The sequence below is a fragment of the Dipodomys spectabilis genome, unplaced genomic scaffold, assembly GCF_019054845.1.
Source record: "Dipodomys spectabilis isolate Male_0828 unplaced genomic scaffold, ASM1905484v1 ptg000573l, whole genome shotgun sequence".
NCBI classification, from domain to species: Eukaryota; Metazoa; Chordata; class Mammalia; order Rodentia; family Heteromyidae; genus Dipodomys; species Dipodomys spectabilis.
This window is the reverse complement of record NW_024871250.1, coordinates 736,326-755,398: the sequence shown is the minus strand read 5'-3', so window position 1 is coordinate 755,398 and position 19,073 is coordinate 736,326. Positions and strand designations below refer to the sequence as shown.

Here is a 19,073-nt window from a genome sequence, read left to right as displayed (position 1 = left end):
CGGAGCCCGGCTAGCGGGGTGGGTGGGAGGCCATTCCACAGCAGCCCACGACGGGCACCTCAGGAAGCCTGAGTCACAGCCAAGAAGTGAACCGACCCGATCCCCGCTCGGTGCCCGGAGGGGGTGGCCCGCCACGGCGCCACGGGGTGGGGGGGAGGCTCCCGCGTCTCCCCCAACCCAAGCCCCAGAGGGTGCGCCCGAGGGCGGGCTGGGTGCTTAGTCCATGCCAGGGCCGTGTACTCAGTACACAGAATCCAGCTGGGCCCAAATAGGTCCACAGACTCAGCCCCACGGGGCACGGGGGGCGGGGGGAGCGTCTCCATATATATGTATAGTAAAAAATAATAAGTTTGTTTAAATGAATTTCGTTTCTATACAAAAAAAATGTAAAAAGAAGAGAGGAGGAAGAAGCAGAAAAGGAAAGAATAAAGAATAATAATCCACAGGTGTCAGAGTGGGAGAGAGAAAAGAGAAGGCTGGCAAGGGATACGGGAGGGAAGAGAAGGTCCCAGACTGGTTACAAGATTGAGAAGGTGGGTGTCAGCCCCCACATTATAAATAAAGGAAGACTAAGTCTGGGCTGGTGCAAAAGGCTGGTGAACAGAGAGGGAGAGGAAAGAGGGAGACAGAGACAGAGAATGTCAGGATGGGGTATCTCTTCAGATCCAAGGTCCAAGAATTAAACACTTCAGGAAGAGACAGAAAGAAAGAGACAGACAGACAGACAGATGTGGAGTTGGAGTGTCTCTTCAGATCCAAGGTCCAAGGATTGAAGAACACTTCATGGAGAGAGAGGGAGACAGACAGACAGACAGAGACAGAGATGTGGAGCGAGGTGACGGGTGGGGGGGGGGGGTCGTCTCCAGATCCGAGATCTAAAGCAAGGAGCTCTTCCTTCAGGCCAGCACCTGCCTCTTGGGGGTGACTTCAGGCTGGGGTCCCAGCTGGGTCTGGGCCTGAGTCAGGGGGACAGGGACAGACAGGGGGTGCGGCTGGGCAGGGGGGGCGGCGGGTGGCGGGGCTGGGCGTGGACTCGGACCAGTCGGACAGGGAGGGGGGTGACGGGCTGGCCCAGTGCTCGGGAGACTCGGGGGACGGAGTCAGGTAAGGATGCTCATTGGGGACCCGGAGAAAGCGACCCTTCGCGGGGCTACCGCCGGTCCCCGCGGCCGGGTATTCCTCTCCGTGCCCCGGAGGGGCCAGGTAGGGAGGGGGCCGCTCTTGGGGCGAGACCGGGGTCCCCGGGTTGAGCAGCTGGGGTCCTGGAGCCAGGGGCAGCAGGAAGGAGGACCCCGGGGGCGCAGGTGGGGGCAGCCGGGCCCAGTCGAGGGGGACCGCCACGGGGTTCAACAGACCCAGGCTGAGCACGCAGCTCCCGGGGGGCTGGCGCCCCAGAGCCCCCGCCCTGCCTGCACCCCCAAGCTGCGTCAAGGACACGGCGGTGGCCGTGGCCGCCCCGTAGGGAGCCTCCAGGGAAAAGCCTCCAGGGGAGGCAGGGGTCCCCCCGAAGGGCCGAGGGGAGTCCAGAGAGTCCACGGGGGACAGCGTGACGGAGCTGTCGGCCAGGGGGCCCGGGCAGGCCAGGCTCAGCTTCTTGCCCCGTCCGCGAGCGCCCTGCGGGCCCAGCCCGGCCTTCCCCAGAGGCCTGCGGCTCTTCTTGGCCCCCGACGGTGTGGCCTTCAGGCCGGGGAGGAAGGCCCCGGGGGGACAGAGCAGGGGTCCCAGGCCATGGGGCCCCGGGGGGCTGCGGGGCCCGCTGGGCTGGTCCAGGAGGCCCACGATGTCCTGGTGCAGTCGCTCGTGGGCCACGTCCCTGGGCAGCCTGTCCATGTGGTCTGTGATCTCCCGGTTGGCAAAATGATCCAGCAACAGCTTGACCACCTCATAGCTGCCCTCCCTGGCCGCCAGGAACAGCGGGGTCTCCTCCTGGGGACGGGGGAGGGGGGCACACCCACACATGTCAATGCCACCCTGGCCAAGGTCAGAGCGGTCACATCCCCGCTCTGCTGCAGGACCTGACGGACACGCTCTTTCCTTCAGAAAGATCCAACAGGGCCAGGCGCCAGTGGCTCTGGCCTGTCATCTTAGCTATTCAGGAGGCTGAGATCTGAGGGTCGAGGATCAAAGCCAGCCCAGGCACGGAAGTCCGTGAGTCTCTGATCTCCAATAAACCCACTTAGGAAACTGGAAGTGGTGCTGTGGCTCAAGTGGTAGAGCGCTCGCCTTGAGCTGAAGAGCTGAGGGACAGTGCCCAGGCCCAGAGTTCAAGCCCCACAACCGACAAAAAGAAGGAAGGAAGGAAGGGAGGGAGGGAGGGAGGGAGGGAAAAAAGGAAGAAAAAAGAAAGATCCAACACAGTGGACCAAAACTCACTTTAGGCACAGATTTATATTTTTACGTTTTGTGCTGGTCCTGGGGCTTGAACTCAAGGCCTGGGCACTGTCCCTGAGCCTCTCTGTGCTCAAGGCACCACTTGAGCCACAGTGCTACTTCTGGCTTTTTCTATGTATGTGGTGCTGAGGAATCGAATCCAGAGCTTCATGCATGTGAGGCAAGCACTCTACCACTGAGCCATCTTCTCAGCCCTTAATTTTATTTTATAAGTAGGAAAAGTAAGAGTCAGAGAAGGGCAGGCCAGAATTCTGTCCTTATTTAAAAGTACAATATTTTATTACTATGGATTTTGTTTTAATCTTACTTTTAAAAAGCCCTATATAGGGGCTGGGAAGGTGGCTCAGTGGTAGAGCGCTTGCCTTGCATGCATGAGGCCCTGGGTTCGATTCCTCAGCACCACATAAGCAGAAAAAGTTGGAAATCGCGCTGTGGCTCAAGTGGTAGAGCGCTCGCCTTGAACTGAAGAGCTGAGGGACAGTGCCCAGGCCCAGAGTTCAGCCCCCCCCAAAAAAAAGAAATGAAATGAAATGAAGGTGGTGGAGGGGGCGTATCCTTACTTCCCTACTTTGGAGATAAGAACAGAGGTTCAGAGAAGTTAAACAGTTTCCCCAAGCTCACACAGCAGCTGCTACACACTTCTTCATCTGCCCCATTCTTAGAGCCTCCTGGCCCCAAATCCCAGCCCTAAAAGCTGGATGTGGGCAGAGTGAATGCCCCACTAGCTTTCCCCCACCCTGTTCTGTCACCTGTGCCCCCCCCCCCCCGCCATACCCGTGCGGGAGGGGAGGGGCTGAGGGCTCACCTTGCTGTCCTGCATGTCCTTATTAGCGCCGTTCTTGAGCAGAGCCAAGGCGGCCTCCACATTGTTCACAGCTGCAGCCCAGTGCAGGGCTGACTTCCCTGGAGAGAGGGGGGAAGAGTCAGGGTCCAGGCCAGAGCCCAGCTCACACCCCCAGCACCCCCCCCCAGTATGGGGGGGGCAGTTAGTGTCTGCCAAACAGCTTGGGAGGCCGGCCAGCTGAGCACAGCTGAGCCCCTGTGCTTGGTGTATGAATCAGTATTCCTATTCCCGCTTACTAACTTCACCAGGCACCCATGGTGCACGCCTGCTTTCCCAGCTCCTCAGGAGGCTGAGATCTGAGGATGGAGGGTCAAAGGAAAGTCCGTGACACTCTTATCTCCAATGAACCACCAGAAAACCGGAAGTGGCGCTGTGGCTCAAGGGGTAGAGCGTTTGCCATGAGCTGAAGAGCTGAGGGACAGCGCCCAGGCCCAGAGTTCAAGACCCACAACTGACAAAATAAATAAATAAAAATAAAAAATATATGTAATGGTAGTAACAACAATAACTGAGTATTAATGATTACTTATAAAATAAGGCTAGTTATAAAATAATAAATAACTACCAGTTATTGTTTTAATAAACTGATTAATTAATTTTTTTAAAATGGCCAAGGACTGTGGTGTGTCGTGTGTGAATCGGCGAAAAGCCAGGCTCCCATAAACCCTTACAGATTACAGATTGGATCCAGTTGCAGATATTTATTACAGCTGCCCAGCAGGTGGCAGTAGAGTGGATTTCTTCCAGTAAAGCCTGCAGTCCGGGGACAGGGGTAGAAACCCACCGCCAACCAGGCCTTAAGCCTTGTCCCAAGCAGCTGGAAATGAACTGTCAGAAGGAAGCCACTGTGTGTGTGTGTGTGTGTGTGTGTGTGTGGCTTGAACTCAGGGCCCTGGCGCTGTCCCTCAGCTTGTTCAATCAAGGCTAGCTCTCTACCCACTTGAGCCACAGCTCCACTTTTCCGTGGTCAATTGGAAGTAAGTCTCCCACAGGCTTCCCTGCCCAGGGCTGGCCTCAAATGAGGATCCTCGGGCCTCAGCCTCCTGAGGCAGGCATGGGTGCCCAGCTCTACCGTGGGTGTCCAGGAGACCCTTCCCGGCTCCCGGCCCCTACCCACGGCTTCCGGTCAGCCTACCCAGCTCGTCCACGGCGTTCACGTCGGCGTGGCACGCGATCAGCTCCTCTACCATACCCTCCACCGCCAGGCGGGCTGCCAGGATCAGGCTGGTGGAGCCGTCCGCCATGCGGGCGTCCAGGTCTGTGGAGCGATTCCGGATGAGGATCTAGAAAGAGGGTGGGAGGACACAACAGGGAAAGTCACACCAGGAACAGAGGGATCAGCAGACCCCTGACACCTCCTGGGACTCCCGACCGATTCATGAGCCACAGCTTCCCTGTGACTTACAACGGGGTAGCATACTACTAATTCCATCTCAAGCTAAAAACACCCCAAATCAAAATGGATGGGGGGGGGGCAGGGGAGATGGTCCTGGGGCTTGAACTCTGGGCCTGGGCACCATCCCTCAGCTCTTCAGCTCAAGGTGAGTGCTCTACCACTTGAGCCACAGCACCACTTCCAGCTTTTTTCTTATGTGGTGCTGAGGAATCGAACCCAGGGCCTCAAGCATGCAAGGCAAGTGCTCTACCACTGAGCCACCTTCCCAGCCCCTCTGTGAGACTCTTATCTCCAATGAATCACTAAAAAAAAGCCAGAAGCCAGGTGCTGGTGGCTCACGCCTGTCATCCTAGCTACTCAGGAGGCTGAGATCTGAGGATCGCGGTTCAAAGCCAGCCTGGGCAGCAAAGTCCGTGAAACGCTTATCTCCAATAAACCACCAGAAAACCGGAATTGGCGCTGTGGCTCAAGTGGTAGAGCGCTCGCCTTGAGCTGAAGAGCTGAGAGACAGCGCCCAGGCCCGGAGTTCAAGCCCCATGACTGACAAAAAGAAAGAGCGAGACTGGATCTGAATCCGGGGTGTCTGATGTCCACTGCAGCCCCGGTGTCCAGCGGCGATCCGGGCTCACCTGGAAGACGCCCTGCGCGTCGGCGGTCACGGCCGTGTGCAGCGGGGTGCGGCCCGAGTGGTCCTGGGCGTTGGTGTCCGCCCCGGCGTCCAGCAGCCGCTTGGCGGCGTCGGCCCGGGCGTAGCGCGCGGCCAGGTGCAGGGCGGTCTCGCCCGTGCGGTCAGTCCGAGCCCCAAGCTGGGCCCCTTGGCAGATGAGGTCTGAGAGGATGCTGGCGGAGGAGTCGTCCACCTCCTCCTCCTCGGCTGGGATCTGCTCCAGGGCCCCTCCGCAGAAGGAGGCCAGCATGAGAGGGGTGAAGCCGTCTGTGGGGACGGGAGGCCGTCACCGAGCCATCGCGGCGTCCCCGGGGCCCGAGGCCAGGGGCACGCCATTGAGGCCAAATGGGCTGCCGGGCACCGGTGTCTCACACCTGTCACCCCAGCTACTGGGGAGGCTGAGGTCTGAGGAGGATTGTGATTCAAGGCCAGCCCAGGCAGAAAAGTCTGCAGGCTAATTATCACCAATGGGCCAAAAAGCCAGACATGAGCTGTGGCTCACGTGGTAGAGCACCAGCCTCTGAGCGGGAAAAGCTTGGGGACAGTGCCACCTAGGCCCTGAGTTCAAGCTCCAGGACCAGAGCACGCACGTGCGTGTGCAAATAGGACACATAGGAATACCAGGAGTAACTACACGATGGAAGTGGAGCTGTGGCTCAAGTAACAGAGTGAAAAAGCTCAAAGGCAGCGCCAAGTGCCGAGCTCAGACCCCAGGAGAAAGAGGGGGAGGGAGAAGAGGAGGAGGCGGAGAGCGGAACCTCTAGTCTAGGTCCGAGCAGCGCTCGGCCTGGAGATTCCGGGGTCCCCGCGGGCTCTGGGCGCTGACCTGGGCCCCGCACGTTCACGTCCATGGCGTCGGCCTCCGCGTCGCCCTGCGGCGGCGTCAGCGCCATGGCCGGGGCCACGCGGATGTCGGCGGCCACCAGGTGGTGCTGCGTCCACTGGCGGCAGTCCACGGGCTCCTCGGCCCCGGCGCCGGCCTCCTCCACCTGCAAGCACAGGGAGGGCCGGGCTCAACACCGCAGGCCGAGGGAGAAGGGGCACACACGCACACACGCACACGGGGCTGCCAGGCCCTGGCAGGGGCACCAACACGCATGTGCACACACGCACACACACATACACACCCTTGAAGCAAAAAGAACCTCTTCCCTCCTTACACTACCCAGCCGCAGGTTCTTTGTTACAGCAGCAGCAGCAGCAAATGAACTAGAATTGTCTGGGCGGTGGGGGGGGGGGTGTCCCCCACTGGGAAGACCCAGGAAGGACTGGCCAGAGGAACGTGCACCCAAGCCACCAAGCCCAGCGGGCTCCCCCCAGCCCATCTCCTCGCCTCCTCCGCAGCCACAGAACCACCTGGAGAACACATGGGGGGTCACAAAACCCCCTATACAGTTCCCTGGAGCTTGGGCAAGGAGAGCCAAGCTCCTCTGGGGTGCAGGGGGGAAGGAGGGGGTGTCCCAGTACCCTGAAAGGAAAAGAGCCAAGGAGGGGAGGGAGGGGGAAGGGAGGGGAGGGAGGGGAGGGAGGGGGAGGGGAGGAGGAGGGGAGGGGAGAGAGGGGAAGGGAGGGCAGGGAGGGGGAGGGGAGGGCTGCGTGGCACCTTCAGTCGCTTGGCCTCCGGGCACTCTGTGTCCATCCAGTCTGTGGCCACCTCCCCCATCAGACTCTCGCCCTTGCCCATGTTCCTAGGGGCACAGGAAGAAAAGGGGGTGACAAAGGGCACTGGGGAGTCTCCCGCCTTCAGAAAGGACTTGGGGTGGAGTCAGAGCAGAGGTCACAGAGGCAAGTCAGGGGGCTGCAGTGGAGATGGGGGGGATCTTCAGTCAACAGGTGGCTCACGCCTGTTATCCTAGCATTCAAGGGAGATTTGAGGATTAGGGTTCGAAGACAGCCCAGGCAGTGAAGACTCTTATCTCCAACTACCCACTCAAAAACTGGAAGTGGAGTTGTGGCTCAAAGTAACAAGAACCCTAGCCTTCAGCACAAAGAGCTCAGGGACAGCGCCCAGGCCCTGAGTTCAAACCCCACCAAGAAGAAAACAACATGAATTTCAGCAGGGTGGGAAAGCAGACATGTCTCTCAATTCTGGTGAAAGACATGAACAAGTTGTCTGGCTCACGCAGGTCTCCCAGCTACTCAGGAGGCTGAGATCTAAGGGTCGCAGTTCGAAGCCAGCCCCTGACACTCTTATCTCCAATGAACCACTCAAAAACCAGAAGTGGAGCTCTGGCTCAAATGGTAGAGCGCCAGTCCTGAGTGAAAAAGCTCAGGGCCCAAGCCCTGAGTTCAAGTTCCAGGACTGGCACAAACAAATAAATATAACCATAAATAAATCTAAGACCGGAATCCTGATTCGAGCAGGAAGTTCCTCAGAGGTGAGAGGTCAAAGGTAAGACTGGGTTAGAGGCAGAGGTCACAGAGGGTCATGGGTCACGGGTGAGGATGAAGTATGGAAATGGGGACCCAGGGAATAGTCAGAAGCCAGAAAGTGGGGATGCCCCCCAGCGAGCACAGGGCCTGAGCAGAAGGCTGGACTCTGGGGTCCAGGATGGAGTCTGAAGTGAAGGTCAAGTTAAGGTCAAAGGCCAACCCCAGCGAAGGCCAGGGTGGGTCAAAGGTCCTCACTTCATGCCCAGCGCATCTTGTCCCACGGGCTCCCGCCGGCCCTTGTGGCCGGCTGCCACGTCCTTGTGCAGCGCGAATCCCTCGGGGAACCACAGGGTGCTGTGCTCTCGCTTGCGCCGGGCCACCATGACGCCCAGGACGAAGATGATGAGCAGGAAGACGGCGCTGGCCGCCAGCAGGGGCATGGTGGGCACGCCCTGCGCGGGCGGCTCCAGCGGCTCCCCTGTGGGGTGGGCGTGGCTTCAGCCGAGGGCGGGGCCTCCATGGCGGCGGGGCGGGGCCTTGGGGCAGGGCCTCTAGAATGGGGCGGGGCTTCCACGGTGGGGCGGGGCCTCGGCCATGGGCAGGGATTCCACTGTGGGGTGGGGCCTCGGGCATGGGGGTGGGGCTTCCACGGTGAAGCAAGCCTCAGCCATGGGCGGGGTTTCCTCTGTGGGTGGGGCTTCCACTACAGGGCGGAGCTTCCGTCGTGGGTGGGGCTTCAGCAGCAGGTGGAGCTTCAGATGCAAGTGGGACTAGCCTCGGCCGCTGGGAATGGCTTTGGCTATGGGGCGTGGCTTCCTCTGTGGGTGGGGTCCCGACAATGGGGTGTAGCCTTAACCATGGGGTGTGGCCTGGACTGAGTGGCCTGCGCAACCACGAGGCAGCGGAGGCGGGGCCTCACCTCGCACATCCCGCAGCGGGTAGGGGAAGTCGAGGCGCTCCACGGCTGACAAGGCCCCCAGGTAGTCGGCGGCACTCTGGGCATCGGGGAAGCAGTGGTCGTTCTCGGGAGACTGCAGGCAGAGCCGGTTGTCAATCTCCAGCATCACGACGGAGCTGCGGGAAGAGAAGGGGAGGACCCCAGGGCTCCGCGGGGGCCCAGCCTCACGCGCCCCAGGTCCCCACCGCCGGGTCCCCTCCGCGGCCCGCCTGGCTGGCACCTGACCCACCCACCGTGCCCCCCAGACGGGTCTCGCTGGGGCCACCCCAGTGGAGACCTGGGACGGTCCTTCACCGGGCTGAAACACCCAATCCCGGCTGCCCTGCTCTGTGGGTGGGCCCTTTGGTTCCCCATTAAGATTTTTTTGTATTAGCACACATTGGTGGTCCAAGGAGGGAGGGATTCCATACATTTCCATGCGTACAGTTTCCATACAATGCACACCCCTCCGTCCCTCTCCCCCCTCCTCCCCCTCCTCATCCCCCCTTCTAACACAACTAACAGGTTTCATCTTTCTGCTTTCAGACATGCATATAAAGTACTTTGATCCTATTTATCCCCCACAGTCTGTTTTTATTCTCGCGTCATTCATTGTTAATTGTACCCATGTGCTTTTGTTTCTTGCTGGGGACGGGAACCCACCCTCCGTCATCATCACTGTGGCTGGAAGCAAGCCATCCTCTCGGCCTTCCATTCCTGGATGCTTCCAGCCAGAGCTGTCCCCCCAACCCACATCCAGCCCCTCCCCGCTTCTGTGTCAGGGCTCTGTCCTTCTCCTTAGGCCTCTGCTGCATCTTTCACAAATACCATCCCCCACTGCCTTCCAACTCACCTACCCACCCACCAGACAGACAGTTCTTTTGTTTATTTGTTTGTTTGGTGCCCATACTGGGGCTTGAACCTAGGTTCTCGTCCTCTTACATGGCTTTCTCACCCAAGCCTAGCGCTCTACCAGTGGGGCCACATGAGAGTTGTGCCAATACTTGGCTTAGACTTACTTTCCTGCCAGGGCTGGCTTTGAACCACACAATCTTCAGATCTCAGCCTCCTGAGTAGCTAGGGTCACAGTCATAGGCCACAGGCACCCAGACTCATTAAACAACAACAAAAACCCTGCCCTTAAGTGCCCTTAACCACTCTGCTAAATTGTCCCCCTCCCCAGAAGCAGACAGGTTCGATTTGGGGTGCCCCTCCACACCCACCCACCCACCCAAGAGATACTTGTTTCTCTCTGGAGGCATTTTTCATAGTCACCACGAGGGGGCGGTGCCACCAGCTTCTAATGGGTAATGCTGCTAAGCTGCCCATGTTCAGGGAGACAAAAGTTTTGTCTCACAGCAATAAATGGTCTCTTTCCCAAAAGCTGATGGGCTGAGAAGCCTGTAGGAGATGCATTGCCAAAGGCAGTTCTCCGAGATGTTAAGAAAAAAAAATGGAATGAGATCCAAGCTGGGGTGCCTATGGTCCACACCTGTCAGCCTGGCCACTCTGGAGGCTGAGATCTGAGGATCGCAGTTCAAAGCCAGCCCAGGCAGGAAAATCTGTGAGACTCTTTTATTTATTTGCCAGTCCTTCTGGGGCTTGAACTCAGGGCCTGGGCACTGTCCCTGAGCTTCCTTTGCTCAAGGCTAGCGCTCTACCACTTGAGCCACAGCGCCACTTCTGGCTTTTTCTGTGTATGTCGTACTGAGGAATTGAACCCCAGTCTTTACATATAGTAGGCAAGCATGATGAGACTCTTATCTCGAAATAACCACCAACCTGGAAATGGAGCTGTGGCTCAAAGTGGTGGAGCACTAACTTTGAAGGGAAAAGCTAAAGGGCAATGCCCAGGCCCCAAGTTCAAGCCCTAGGACCAACACACACACACACACACACACACACACATACACACACACAATCATCTATCTATCTGACTGTCTGTCTGTCCATCCATCTATATCACAAGATCGAAGTCACAGGTGCCTGGGCCTGACCTCCTCACCCAGAGCCTCCTTCAGGAAGGTCCTGGTGGAGTCACTCACCCGATCACCTCGGGGACCAGCTCCCGCCGGGCTCGGGGTTCGACGCCAGGGCCGGGCCGGTGGTAAGGGAACACCATGGCCTGGCCGCGGGCGTCCAGGCGGAAGCGCAGCGAGGTCCGCAGGATGGCGCTGAGCCGCTGCAGGAAATCGGCGCCGGAGCGCAGCAGCTCTTCGGGGGGCAGCAGGACGGTGAGCACCAGCACGCCGCGGGCCAGCAGGGCGGGGACCTCACTGGCGCAGTCCAGCCCGTCCCAGCCGCACTCCTCCGTGTTGCAGCCCTGGTCGCAGCGGCCGTCCGCGAAGTGGTCTGCACAGTATTTTTCATACACGGGGCTAGGGGGGAGGGGGACAGCAGCGTCAGGGGGGCCTCTGATCGCCCCCAAATGTGCACAGACCACACAGCGCCTGCACAGGGGAGGGGAGGGTGGGGGGGGGGGGCCGCTCGCCTGACATCCCAGCTACCCGGGAGGCTGAGATCTGAGGATGGTACTTTGAAGCCAGCCTGGGTAGGAAAGTCTGTGCGACTCTCTGTCTCCAATTAACCATCAAAAACTGGAAGTGGGGCCGTGGCTCAAGTGGCAGAGCACCAGCCTTGCGCAAACCAAGCTCAAAGACGATGCCCAGGCTCTGAGTTCAAGCCCTGGGAGCAGCATAAAATAGAAGTTTAAAAAAAAAATCCAGCGCCGGTGGCTCACGCTTATCATCCTAGCTATTCAGGAGGCTGAGGATCGCGGTTCAAAGCCAGGCCAGGGAAGGAAGCTCTAGGGGTACACTCTTGGTGACGGTGGTGGTGTTCATGGGGCTTGAACTCGGGGCCTGGGTGCTATCCCTGAGCTTGTTTGCGCAAAGCCACGGCTCCATGTCTGGTTTTCCGGCGGTTTCTTGGAGGTAAGAGTCTCAGGGCTGCGATCCTCAGATCTCAGCCTCCAGAGGAGCCAGGATGACAGGCGGGAGCCACCAGCTCGGGGCTGGGGTGGAGCTGTGGCTTACGCTGTGCGGCAGATGCGCGGCCCTGAGTTCGAGCCCCAGCACCAACGCCATTTTAAGGATTTATTTTAACTGCAGGTGGCTGTGCAGGTCGTGCGGGGCTCGGCTGCGGGGGGGGGGGGGGCACGGAGCGGGGCCGGGGCGGGGCTCACTTGCAGGCGCGCTCGCGGCCCGCCCCGCGGCAGTCGAAGTTGTCGTAGAGACAGGCGGGCGAGCTGCAGGCCGGGTCGCAGCGGCTGTTGTTGAAGAGGCGCCAGCACTGCAGCGCCTCGCACTGCCGCCAGGGGTCGCCCACGCTCAGCGAGCAGTCGCCGCCGTCCCAGCCGCAGCCCGGGCTGTTGCACGCGCGGTCGCAGCGCCCGTCCCCGCGCTTGGCCTGGCAGGCGGCCCGCGGGCACCGCGGCTCCTCGGGCGCCTCCGGCGACGCCGCCGCCGCCACCACCGTCGGGGTCTCGCAACGCGGCCCCGCCCAGCCCGGGGCGCACGCGCAGCGGAAGAAGGGGGCCGTGTGCGCGGGGCGGCACGAGCCCCCGTGCAGACACGGCGCGGCGCCCGAGCAGGTGGCGTTGGCGGCTCCCGGGGGTGAGGCCGCCGCCCGGGAGCCCCGGCAGGAGGACCCCGGCAGCCCCGGGGGACAGGCGCAGCGCGGCCCGCGCGCGGTCAGCTGGCACGGGACGCCCGTGGGACACTGCAGCTCCCGGCAGGAGCGCGCCACCCGCTCGCATCGCGGACCCCAGAACGGCTGAGGAGGACGGGGCGCCGGGAAGAGAGGGAAAGTGGGGGGGGGAGCGAGAGGGAAGGAAGGGAGAGACGGGGAGGGGGGAGAAGAGCGAGGTCAGGAGACCTCCCACCTCTCCTGTCCCTCCAGAGGCTCTACTTTGCCAACAAGCCACGCCTCCCCCGAGACCACACCTCTCTGATAAACCACGCCCCATCGCCAGACCACGCCCCCATCTGACCAGCCAACCGGATCGCGACTTCTCATCAGACCACGCCTCTCACCAGAGCACTTTTGCATCAGGCCACGCCCATCCGCTGGGCCACGCCTCCATCTGGGCCACGCCCCTCCGACCACACCCTCCAAGCTCAACCCTACTCTGCAAACCCCCTGCCTGTTCACTTCTCCCCTAAAGCCACACCCTTCCCTGAGGCCACGCCCCCCAGTGCCCCAGGGGTCTCCACCCAGGCCACTCACACCTACCTGGACACAGTGGCAGGTGAAGGTCAGCCCACCGCCAGGGGCTGGGCTGGCTCGACACTGGCCTCCATGCTGGCAGGGCTGGGCCTCACAGGGGGAGAGGACAGTCTGACAGCGAGGACCTGGACCAGCAAGGACAGGTGGGAGGGTCAGCCATGACGGAAGAAGGACAAGCAGCGATCCCAAGATGGCCCCGCCTCCCACGCTTACCCGTGAAGCCCGGATGGCAGAGGCAGCGGAAGTGCCCTCCTGGGTCTTGCAGGCAATCCCGGGTGTGAGCCGCGTGGCAGACCCCCGGCCGACACTCATTGATGTCCGCCTCGCAGTGGAGACCCGTGTATCCCGGGGGGCAGTTACAGCGGAAGCCCCCCACCAGGTCCACACAGGTGCCATTGTGTAGACAGCGCGTGCCAGAATCCAGGGGTGCTCCTGGACCGCAGTCATCCTCATTAATCTCACAGAGCACCCCTGGGGAAGGGAAGCAGGGAGAGACCAGTCAGCCCGGGGACGTGACTCAGCCCCCCCAATCCTGTCCCCTGGGCACTGCCTTGGCATACCCAGAGTCCCAGGGGGACAGGAACAGAGGTATCGGGCCACGAGGTCGATGCAGGAGCCCCCATGCTGGCAGGGCCTAGAGGCACACTCATCCACGTTGCTCTCACAGCTGTCACCCATATAGCCAGCTGGACACTGGGTTGAGACGAGAGGGACACACTTAGCCCTGGGCAGCACAGACACACACACACACTCCCAGCACAAAAGGACACACACAGACATCAGCACACAGAGACAAGCTCTCGCAGGACACACACGTACAGACACATCCAGGAAACATACCCACAAAGCCACCAACACACCCAGTGCCAAGGGGCACCCTTGTACAAACACAGAAGGAAAACAGTCACCTACACCTCCCCAGATACACACAATGAGACAGGCACCCCTGAGACTTTGCCACACGCATATATTCAGACCCTAGGAGACACTGGGCACATAGGGATATGTCTGGAAATGTGGGAGGGAATCCAGACACAGCTAGCTGGGCTTTGATGGCCCACACCTGTAATCCTAGCCACTTCGGAGGCTATTATCTGAGGATCTCAATTCAAAGCCAGCCCCAGCAGATTCTTATTTCCAAATAGTCAGCAAAAAGCCAGAAAGCCAGGTGAGGCTTCTGCTTCTAAGCCAAGAGAGAGCACAAGGCCCAAAAAGCAAAATAAAAAATCCAGGCACATGGGCTGTGGGCGTGGCCCCGCCGGGGTGTAGCTTGTGGGCGTGGCTTTGTGCGCAGGGGCGTGGCTTCTTGGTTGAGCCCTTACACCTTGGGGCTGAGTACCATTCCTAATACCTCACAGAATGTGTCCACACACAGCCACAAGACCTGCCAGCCCCGCTTTCTTCTCCCCAGGGCCCACCCTTACCTCGCACACATAGCCTCCCATGTAGGCCCGGCAGGTGCCTCCATTTTGGCAGGGCTGGGCCAAGCAGGGGTCCAGCTCCTGCTCGCAGTGGCTGCCCGTGCGACCCTCTGGACACACGCAGTAGTGGGAGCTGTCCTGGTCCACGCACTGCCCTCCCGCGGCGCACAGCTGCTCCGGCCGCACCCCTGAGAAGAGCAAAGTGACCTCATTCACACACACGCACGCAGAGGAAGCCTTCCTTCCTCTTCTCGGGACAACACCCCTGCAGGATGCAGTTCCCAGGGTGTCACCCACATTCCACAGGCGGGCACACATCTCATCAGGCTGACATCTTCTCTATCATCAACCTACACCCAGCTCTTGGTGTTCATAGCAGCTCCCGTACACCCACCGCCACCACCCCAGCTACTTCACAGAGACAGACATCATGCTGGCCGTACAGTCACACGAGCTCAGCCCCACAGATCTCTTCACACCCATCATATTCTGGGGTACCCTTCACTCAGCTCACACTGGCAGGAGACACCAGGCAACCAGGGAGCACCCTCCCTGAACCCCCCACCCCGCACACCCCCCACGCACCCATCTGGGCTGCGGCCTCCCTGCAAGGCACACTTCGGATGTCACAGAGGCGGCCGCTCCATCCCGGGGGACACAGGCAGTAGGCCCCGGCCTGGACGCAGCGGCCTCCGTTCTGACAGGGCCCCTGGCCGCACCAGTCTATTGGAGTCTGCAAAGGAAGGCCCGAGGGTCAATACTAAAGGAGACCCTGGAAACCACTAAGCCAGGCAGACCCTGCCCCCAGGACACGCCCAGACGCCTCCCCTAGAATGTGTGATCACACCTACCCAACACTAACCCTTAATGAGGGGGACAGGGCTCAGCCCCAGACTCCACCCCAGACTCCACCCCCAGGACGTTGGCCACACCCATCGGACACTGCCGCTCAGTAGGCAGGACAGGCCCCGCCCACAGAGTCCTCCTCCCAGGATGCTAACCACGCCCATCGGATACTGCCTCTCAGTAGGCAGGACAGCCTCCCAGGCCCCGCCTTCAGACTCCTCCCCCCAGAACACTGGCCACGCCCCCTCTGACACGGATACTATTTAGCAGGCAGGGTAGGCCCCGCCCCCAGACTCCTCCCTCTGATGCGAGCCACGCCCACAGACGCTAATGCCACTCCATCGGCAGGACAGGCCCCGCCCCCGAGCCCTCCCCTTGGCCACCGGCCACGCCCACCTGGCACTGGCTGCCGGTGAAGCCCTCCCGGCAGGTGCAGTGAAAGCCGGGGTGGCTGGCTCTGCAGATGCCGCGGTGCAGACAGGGCCGAGAGAGACAGGGGTCGGCCTCGAACTGGCAGTGGGCGCCCGTGTAGCCAGGGCGGCACAGGCAGCTGAACGAGTTCACACCGTCCACACAGGTCCCTCCGTTGAAGCAGGAGCTGAGAGAGGACGGTGGGGTCAGGCTCCACCCCCTTGGAGGCCACGCCCTCGCGCCCCCATCCCAGCCTCTCACTTACCCACTTCAAGACGCTGCAAGGCCCGGCCAGGTCCCACCTCTGCCCTTTGACCTCAGTTTACCAAGTGCTTCGGCACTGCCCAGGTCTCCAGTCACCCCAACACAGACAGCCCATGCCTACCTCAGGCCATCCCTTTCCTCTCCCCTGGCCGCCCTCCCCCAGCCAGAGCCCCGGATGCTCCCGCCAGGCCCCGCCCACCTGGGGCTGCAGTCGGGCAGGTCCCTCTCGCAGTGGAAGCCTCCGAAGCCCGGTGGACAGGTGCAGGTGAACGAGGCCACGTGGTCCGTGCAGGTGCCCGGGCCGCAGGGGCTGCTCAGGCATTCATCCACGTCGCGGGCACAGCGCGAGCCGGCGAAACCCGGAAGGCAAGAGCAGGAGAAGGAGCCCACGCCATCCTGACAGGAGCCGCCATTGAGGCACGGGTCTGAGGGGAGAGGGAGAAGGCGCGGTCACTCAGTGGCCGGCCCGCCCTGACCAGCCACAGGGGACGAAGCCAAGTTCAACTAAGAGGGGGTGTCCTTTGATCAGAGGGATTTTTTTTTTTTTTTTTTTGGTGCCAGTACTGGGGCCTATGGCCTCTTCCTTCAGGGCCAGCGCTCTACCACTTGAGCCACAGGGCCACTTCCGGCTTTTCTCTTTTTGCTTATGTGGTGTTGAGGAATGGAACCCAGGGCCTCATGCATGCAAGGCAAGCACTCTACCACTGAGCCACCTTCCCAGCCATAATTCTGTGGCTTTTGGTGGTCCTTGCCTCCCTTATCAGGAAATTCTGCCTATGTGGAAGGGGGGGGGGCTCCCTTGAGCTGCCCAGTGAAGATAATCAAACCTCTGCGTGGATCCTCAGGTTCAGTATCAATTGCTGGAAAATACTGAAAAATGCAACTGGAGCTGGGCACAGGTGGCGCATGCCTTTCATCCTAGCTTCTTAGGAGGCATGGGAAGACAAGTCCCAGAGATATTTGGTCCCTATTAGCCAGCACAAAAGTGGAAGAGGAGCTGTGGCTAAGGTGGTAGAACGCCAGCCTTGAGTGAAAAAGCCAAGTGAGAGCTTAAGCCCCTGAGGTCAAGCTCCAGTTGGAAGGAAAGAAAAAGGAAGGAAGGAAGGAAGGAAGGAAGGAAGGAGGGAAGGAGGGAGGGAGGGAGGGAGGGAGGGAGGAAGGAAGGAAGGAGAGAGGGAGGGAGGGAGGGAGGGAGAAAGGGAGGGAGGGAGGGAGGAAGGAAGGGAGGGAGGGGAGGAAGGAAGGGAGGGAGGAAGGGAGGGGAGGGAGGAAAAGAGGGAGGGAGGGAAGAAGGAATGAAGGGAGGAAGAGAGAGAGGGAGGGAGAGAGGAAGGAAGGTAGGAAGGAAGGAAGAAGAAGAAGGGAAGGGAAGGGAAGGGATCTCAGTACTCAGGCCTTATACCTCACACTTCCTATAGTACTAATTCACTGCCTAAATCAGCTCACAGGCATCACCCAGAGCCTGTGCTTCAAGTCTGGCTCAACCCCTTCAGATCTGACCTCGGGCTGGCCCCTTAACTGCCCTGGGCCTCAGTTTCCATAGGAGGAAAAGGAGGGAAAGCAAAGAATTTCAAAGAGGAAGGAAAGCTCATGCAGTAGGCGCCCCAATGGGCCTGATGGGTATGTGCTCCCACACCACGCTCCCCAGACTGACTCACTGGGGTCACAGTCATCAATGTCCTGGTCACAGGAAGGACCCGTGTAGCCCCCAAGGCAAGTACAGCTGAAACTGCCCGCCAGATTGGTACAGATGCCCCGGGGTCCGCAGGGCGCCGGGCCGGCACACTCATCCACGTCTTGCTGGCATCGGACACCTGAGGGTAGGAAGCAAGATAGCATGAGGATGGGGGGGGGGAGGGGGGTTACTGGTGTTGGGAATCTGAGGCCTGAGGCTCAGAGAAAACCATTCCAGAATATCTCCCTCTGCCTGCTTTTCTTTCTTTGTGATTTAGTTTTTTTGTTTGTTTGTCTGGTGGGGCTTGAACTCTGTCCCTCAGTAATTCAGCTTAAGGCGAGCGCTCTACCACTTGAGCCACAGCACCACTTCCAGTTTTCTGAGTGGTTTATTGGAGATAAGAGTCTCACAGCCTTTCCTTCCCAGGCTGGCTTTGAATGGTGATCCTCAGATCTCAGCCTCCTGATAGCTGGATGACAGGCGTGAGCCCCCAGCGTCCAGCTGTGATTTAGTTTTTGTGCTGGCCTTGCCTGGGACTTGAACTCAGGGCTTTGAGCACTACGTTTGGTTGATGCTCTACCACTTCCAGTTTTTTGCTGGTTAGTTGGAAATAAAAGTCTCATGAAGCCGTACACTGGTGGCTCATGCTGGTCATCCTGAGGATGGAGGTTCTAAGCCAGCCCAGGTGGGAAAGTCCTTGAGACTCTTCTATAAACTTCCAAAATGAGTCCTAAATAGAGCTGTGGCGCCATTGTGTGCCTAGAATCTGTAATCCCAGCACTTGGGAAGCTGAGGCAGGAAGGTCTCCAAGGCCAGCCGGGACCACAGGGCAAAAGGAGGATGCAAAGCAGCAGAGGAGAGGAGGAGGAAGAGGAGGAGGAGGAGGAGCTGGCACACCTTGCCAGCCTGAGGGGCAGGAGCACACAATCAGCTGGCCAGGACCCATCTCACAGCGGCCCCCATGCTCACAGGGATTCGGGGTGCACGGGGACAGCACCTCACACTGACGGCCTGTGGGAGAGAACACAGACAGAGTGAGACAGTCTGGGAGGATTCCTCATTCCCATGTCCCCCCACTCTCTGCGGTCCCCACTTTGATACCTCCTTCCCTGGGGAACTCCTTAGGAGAAAAAGGGAAAAGAAGAGAGAGAGAGAGAGAGCGTTCACTGGCCACCAGTGGCTCAAGCCTGTCATCCTAGCTACTCAGGAGGCTGAGATCTGAAGACTGAAGTTCAAACCCAGCCTGGACAGGAACGTTTGTGAGATTCTTATGAACTACCAAAAACTGGAAGTGGAGCTGTGGCTCAAGTAGTGGAGTGCCAGCCTTGAGTTTTAAAAAATAAAGGCTGCCGGGTGCTGGTAGCTCACGCCTGTAATCCTAGCTACTCAGGAGGCTGAGATCTGAGGATCGCGGTTCAAAGCCAGCCCGGGCAGGAAAGACCGTGAGACTCCTATCTCCAATAAACCACCAGAAAACCGGAAGTGGCGCTGTAGCTCAAGTGGTAGAGCGCTCGCCTTGAGCTGAAGAGCTGAGGGACAGCACCCAGGCCCAGAGTTCAAGCCCCACGACCGACAAAAAAAAAATAAAATAAAGGCTAACAAGCAAGAGTGAAGGCGCTTG

The 19,073-nt window shown here is 59.7% G+C and overlaps 1 protein-coding gene across 1 annotated transcript in view; it reads right to left on the bottom strand.

Annotated features, from left to right (window-relative positions):
- Positions 1-896: 896 nt before the first annotated feature.
- Positions 897-19,073, bottom strand: part of Notch3 (notch receptor 3) — a 44,728-nt gene continuing 26,551 nt past the window's right edge. Inside the window, 20 exon segments of the mRNA XM_042670631.1 lie at positions 897-1,011; positions 1,013-1,926; positions 3,197-3,294; positions 4,371-4,518; positions 5,261-5,565; positions 6,125-6,287; positions 6,902-6,986; positions 7,927-8,149; positions 8,591-8,745; positions 10,654-10,986; positions 11,793-12,382; positions 12,842-12,960; positions 13,049-13,306; positions 13,396-13,528; positions 14,260-14,444; positions 14,842-14,989; positions 15,499-15,700; positions 15,977-16,202; positions 17,436-17,591; positions 18,350-18,463. Coding sequence (XP_042526565.1) covers positions 897-1,011; positions 1,013-1,926; positions 3,197-3,294; positions 4,371-4,518; positions 5,261-5,565; positions 6,125-6,287; positions 6,902-6,986; positions 7,927-8,149; positions 8,591-8,745; positions 10,654-10,986; positions 11,793-12,382; positions 12,842-12,960; positions 13,049-13,306; positions 13,396-13,528; positions 14,260-14,444; positions 14,842-14,989; positions 15,499-15,700; positions 15,977-16,202; positions 17,436-17,591; positions 18,350-18,463 — 4,670 coding nt within the window.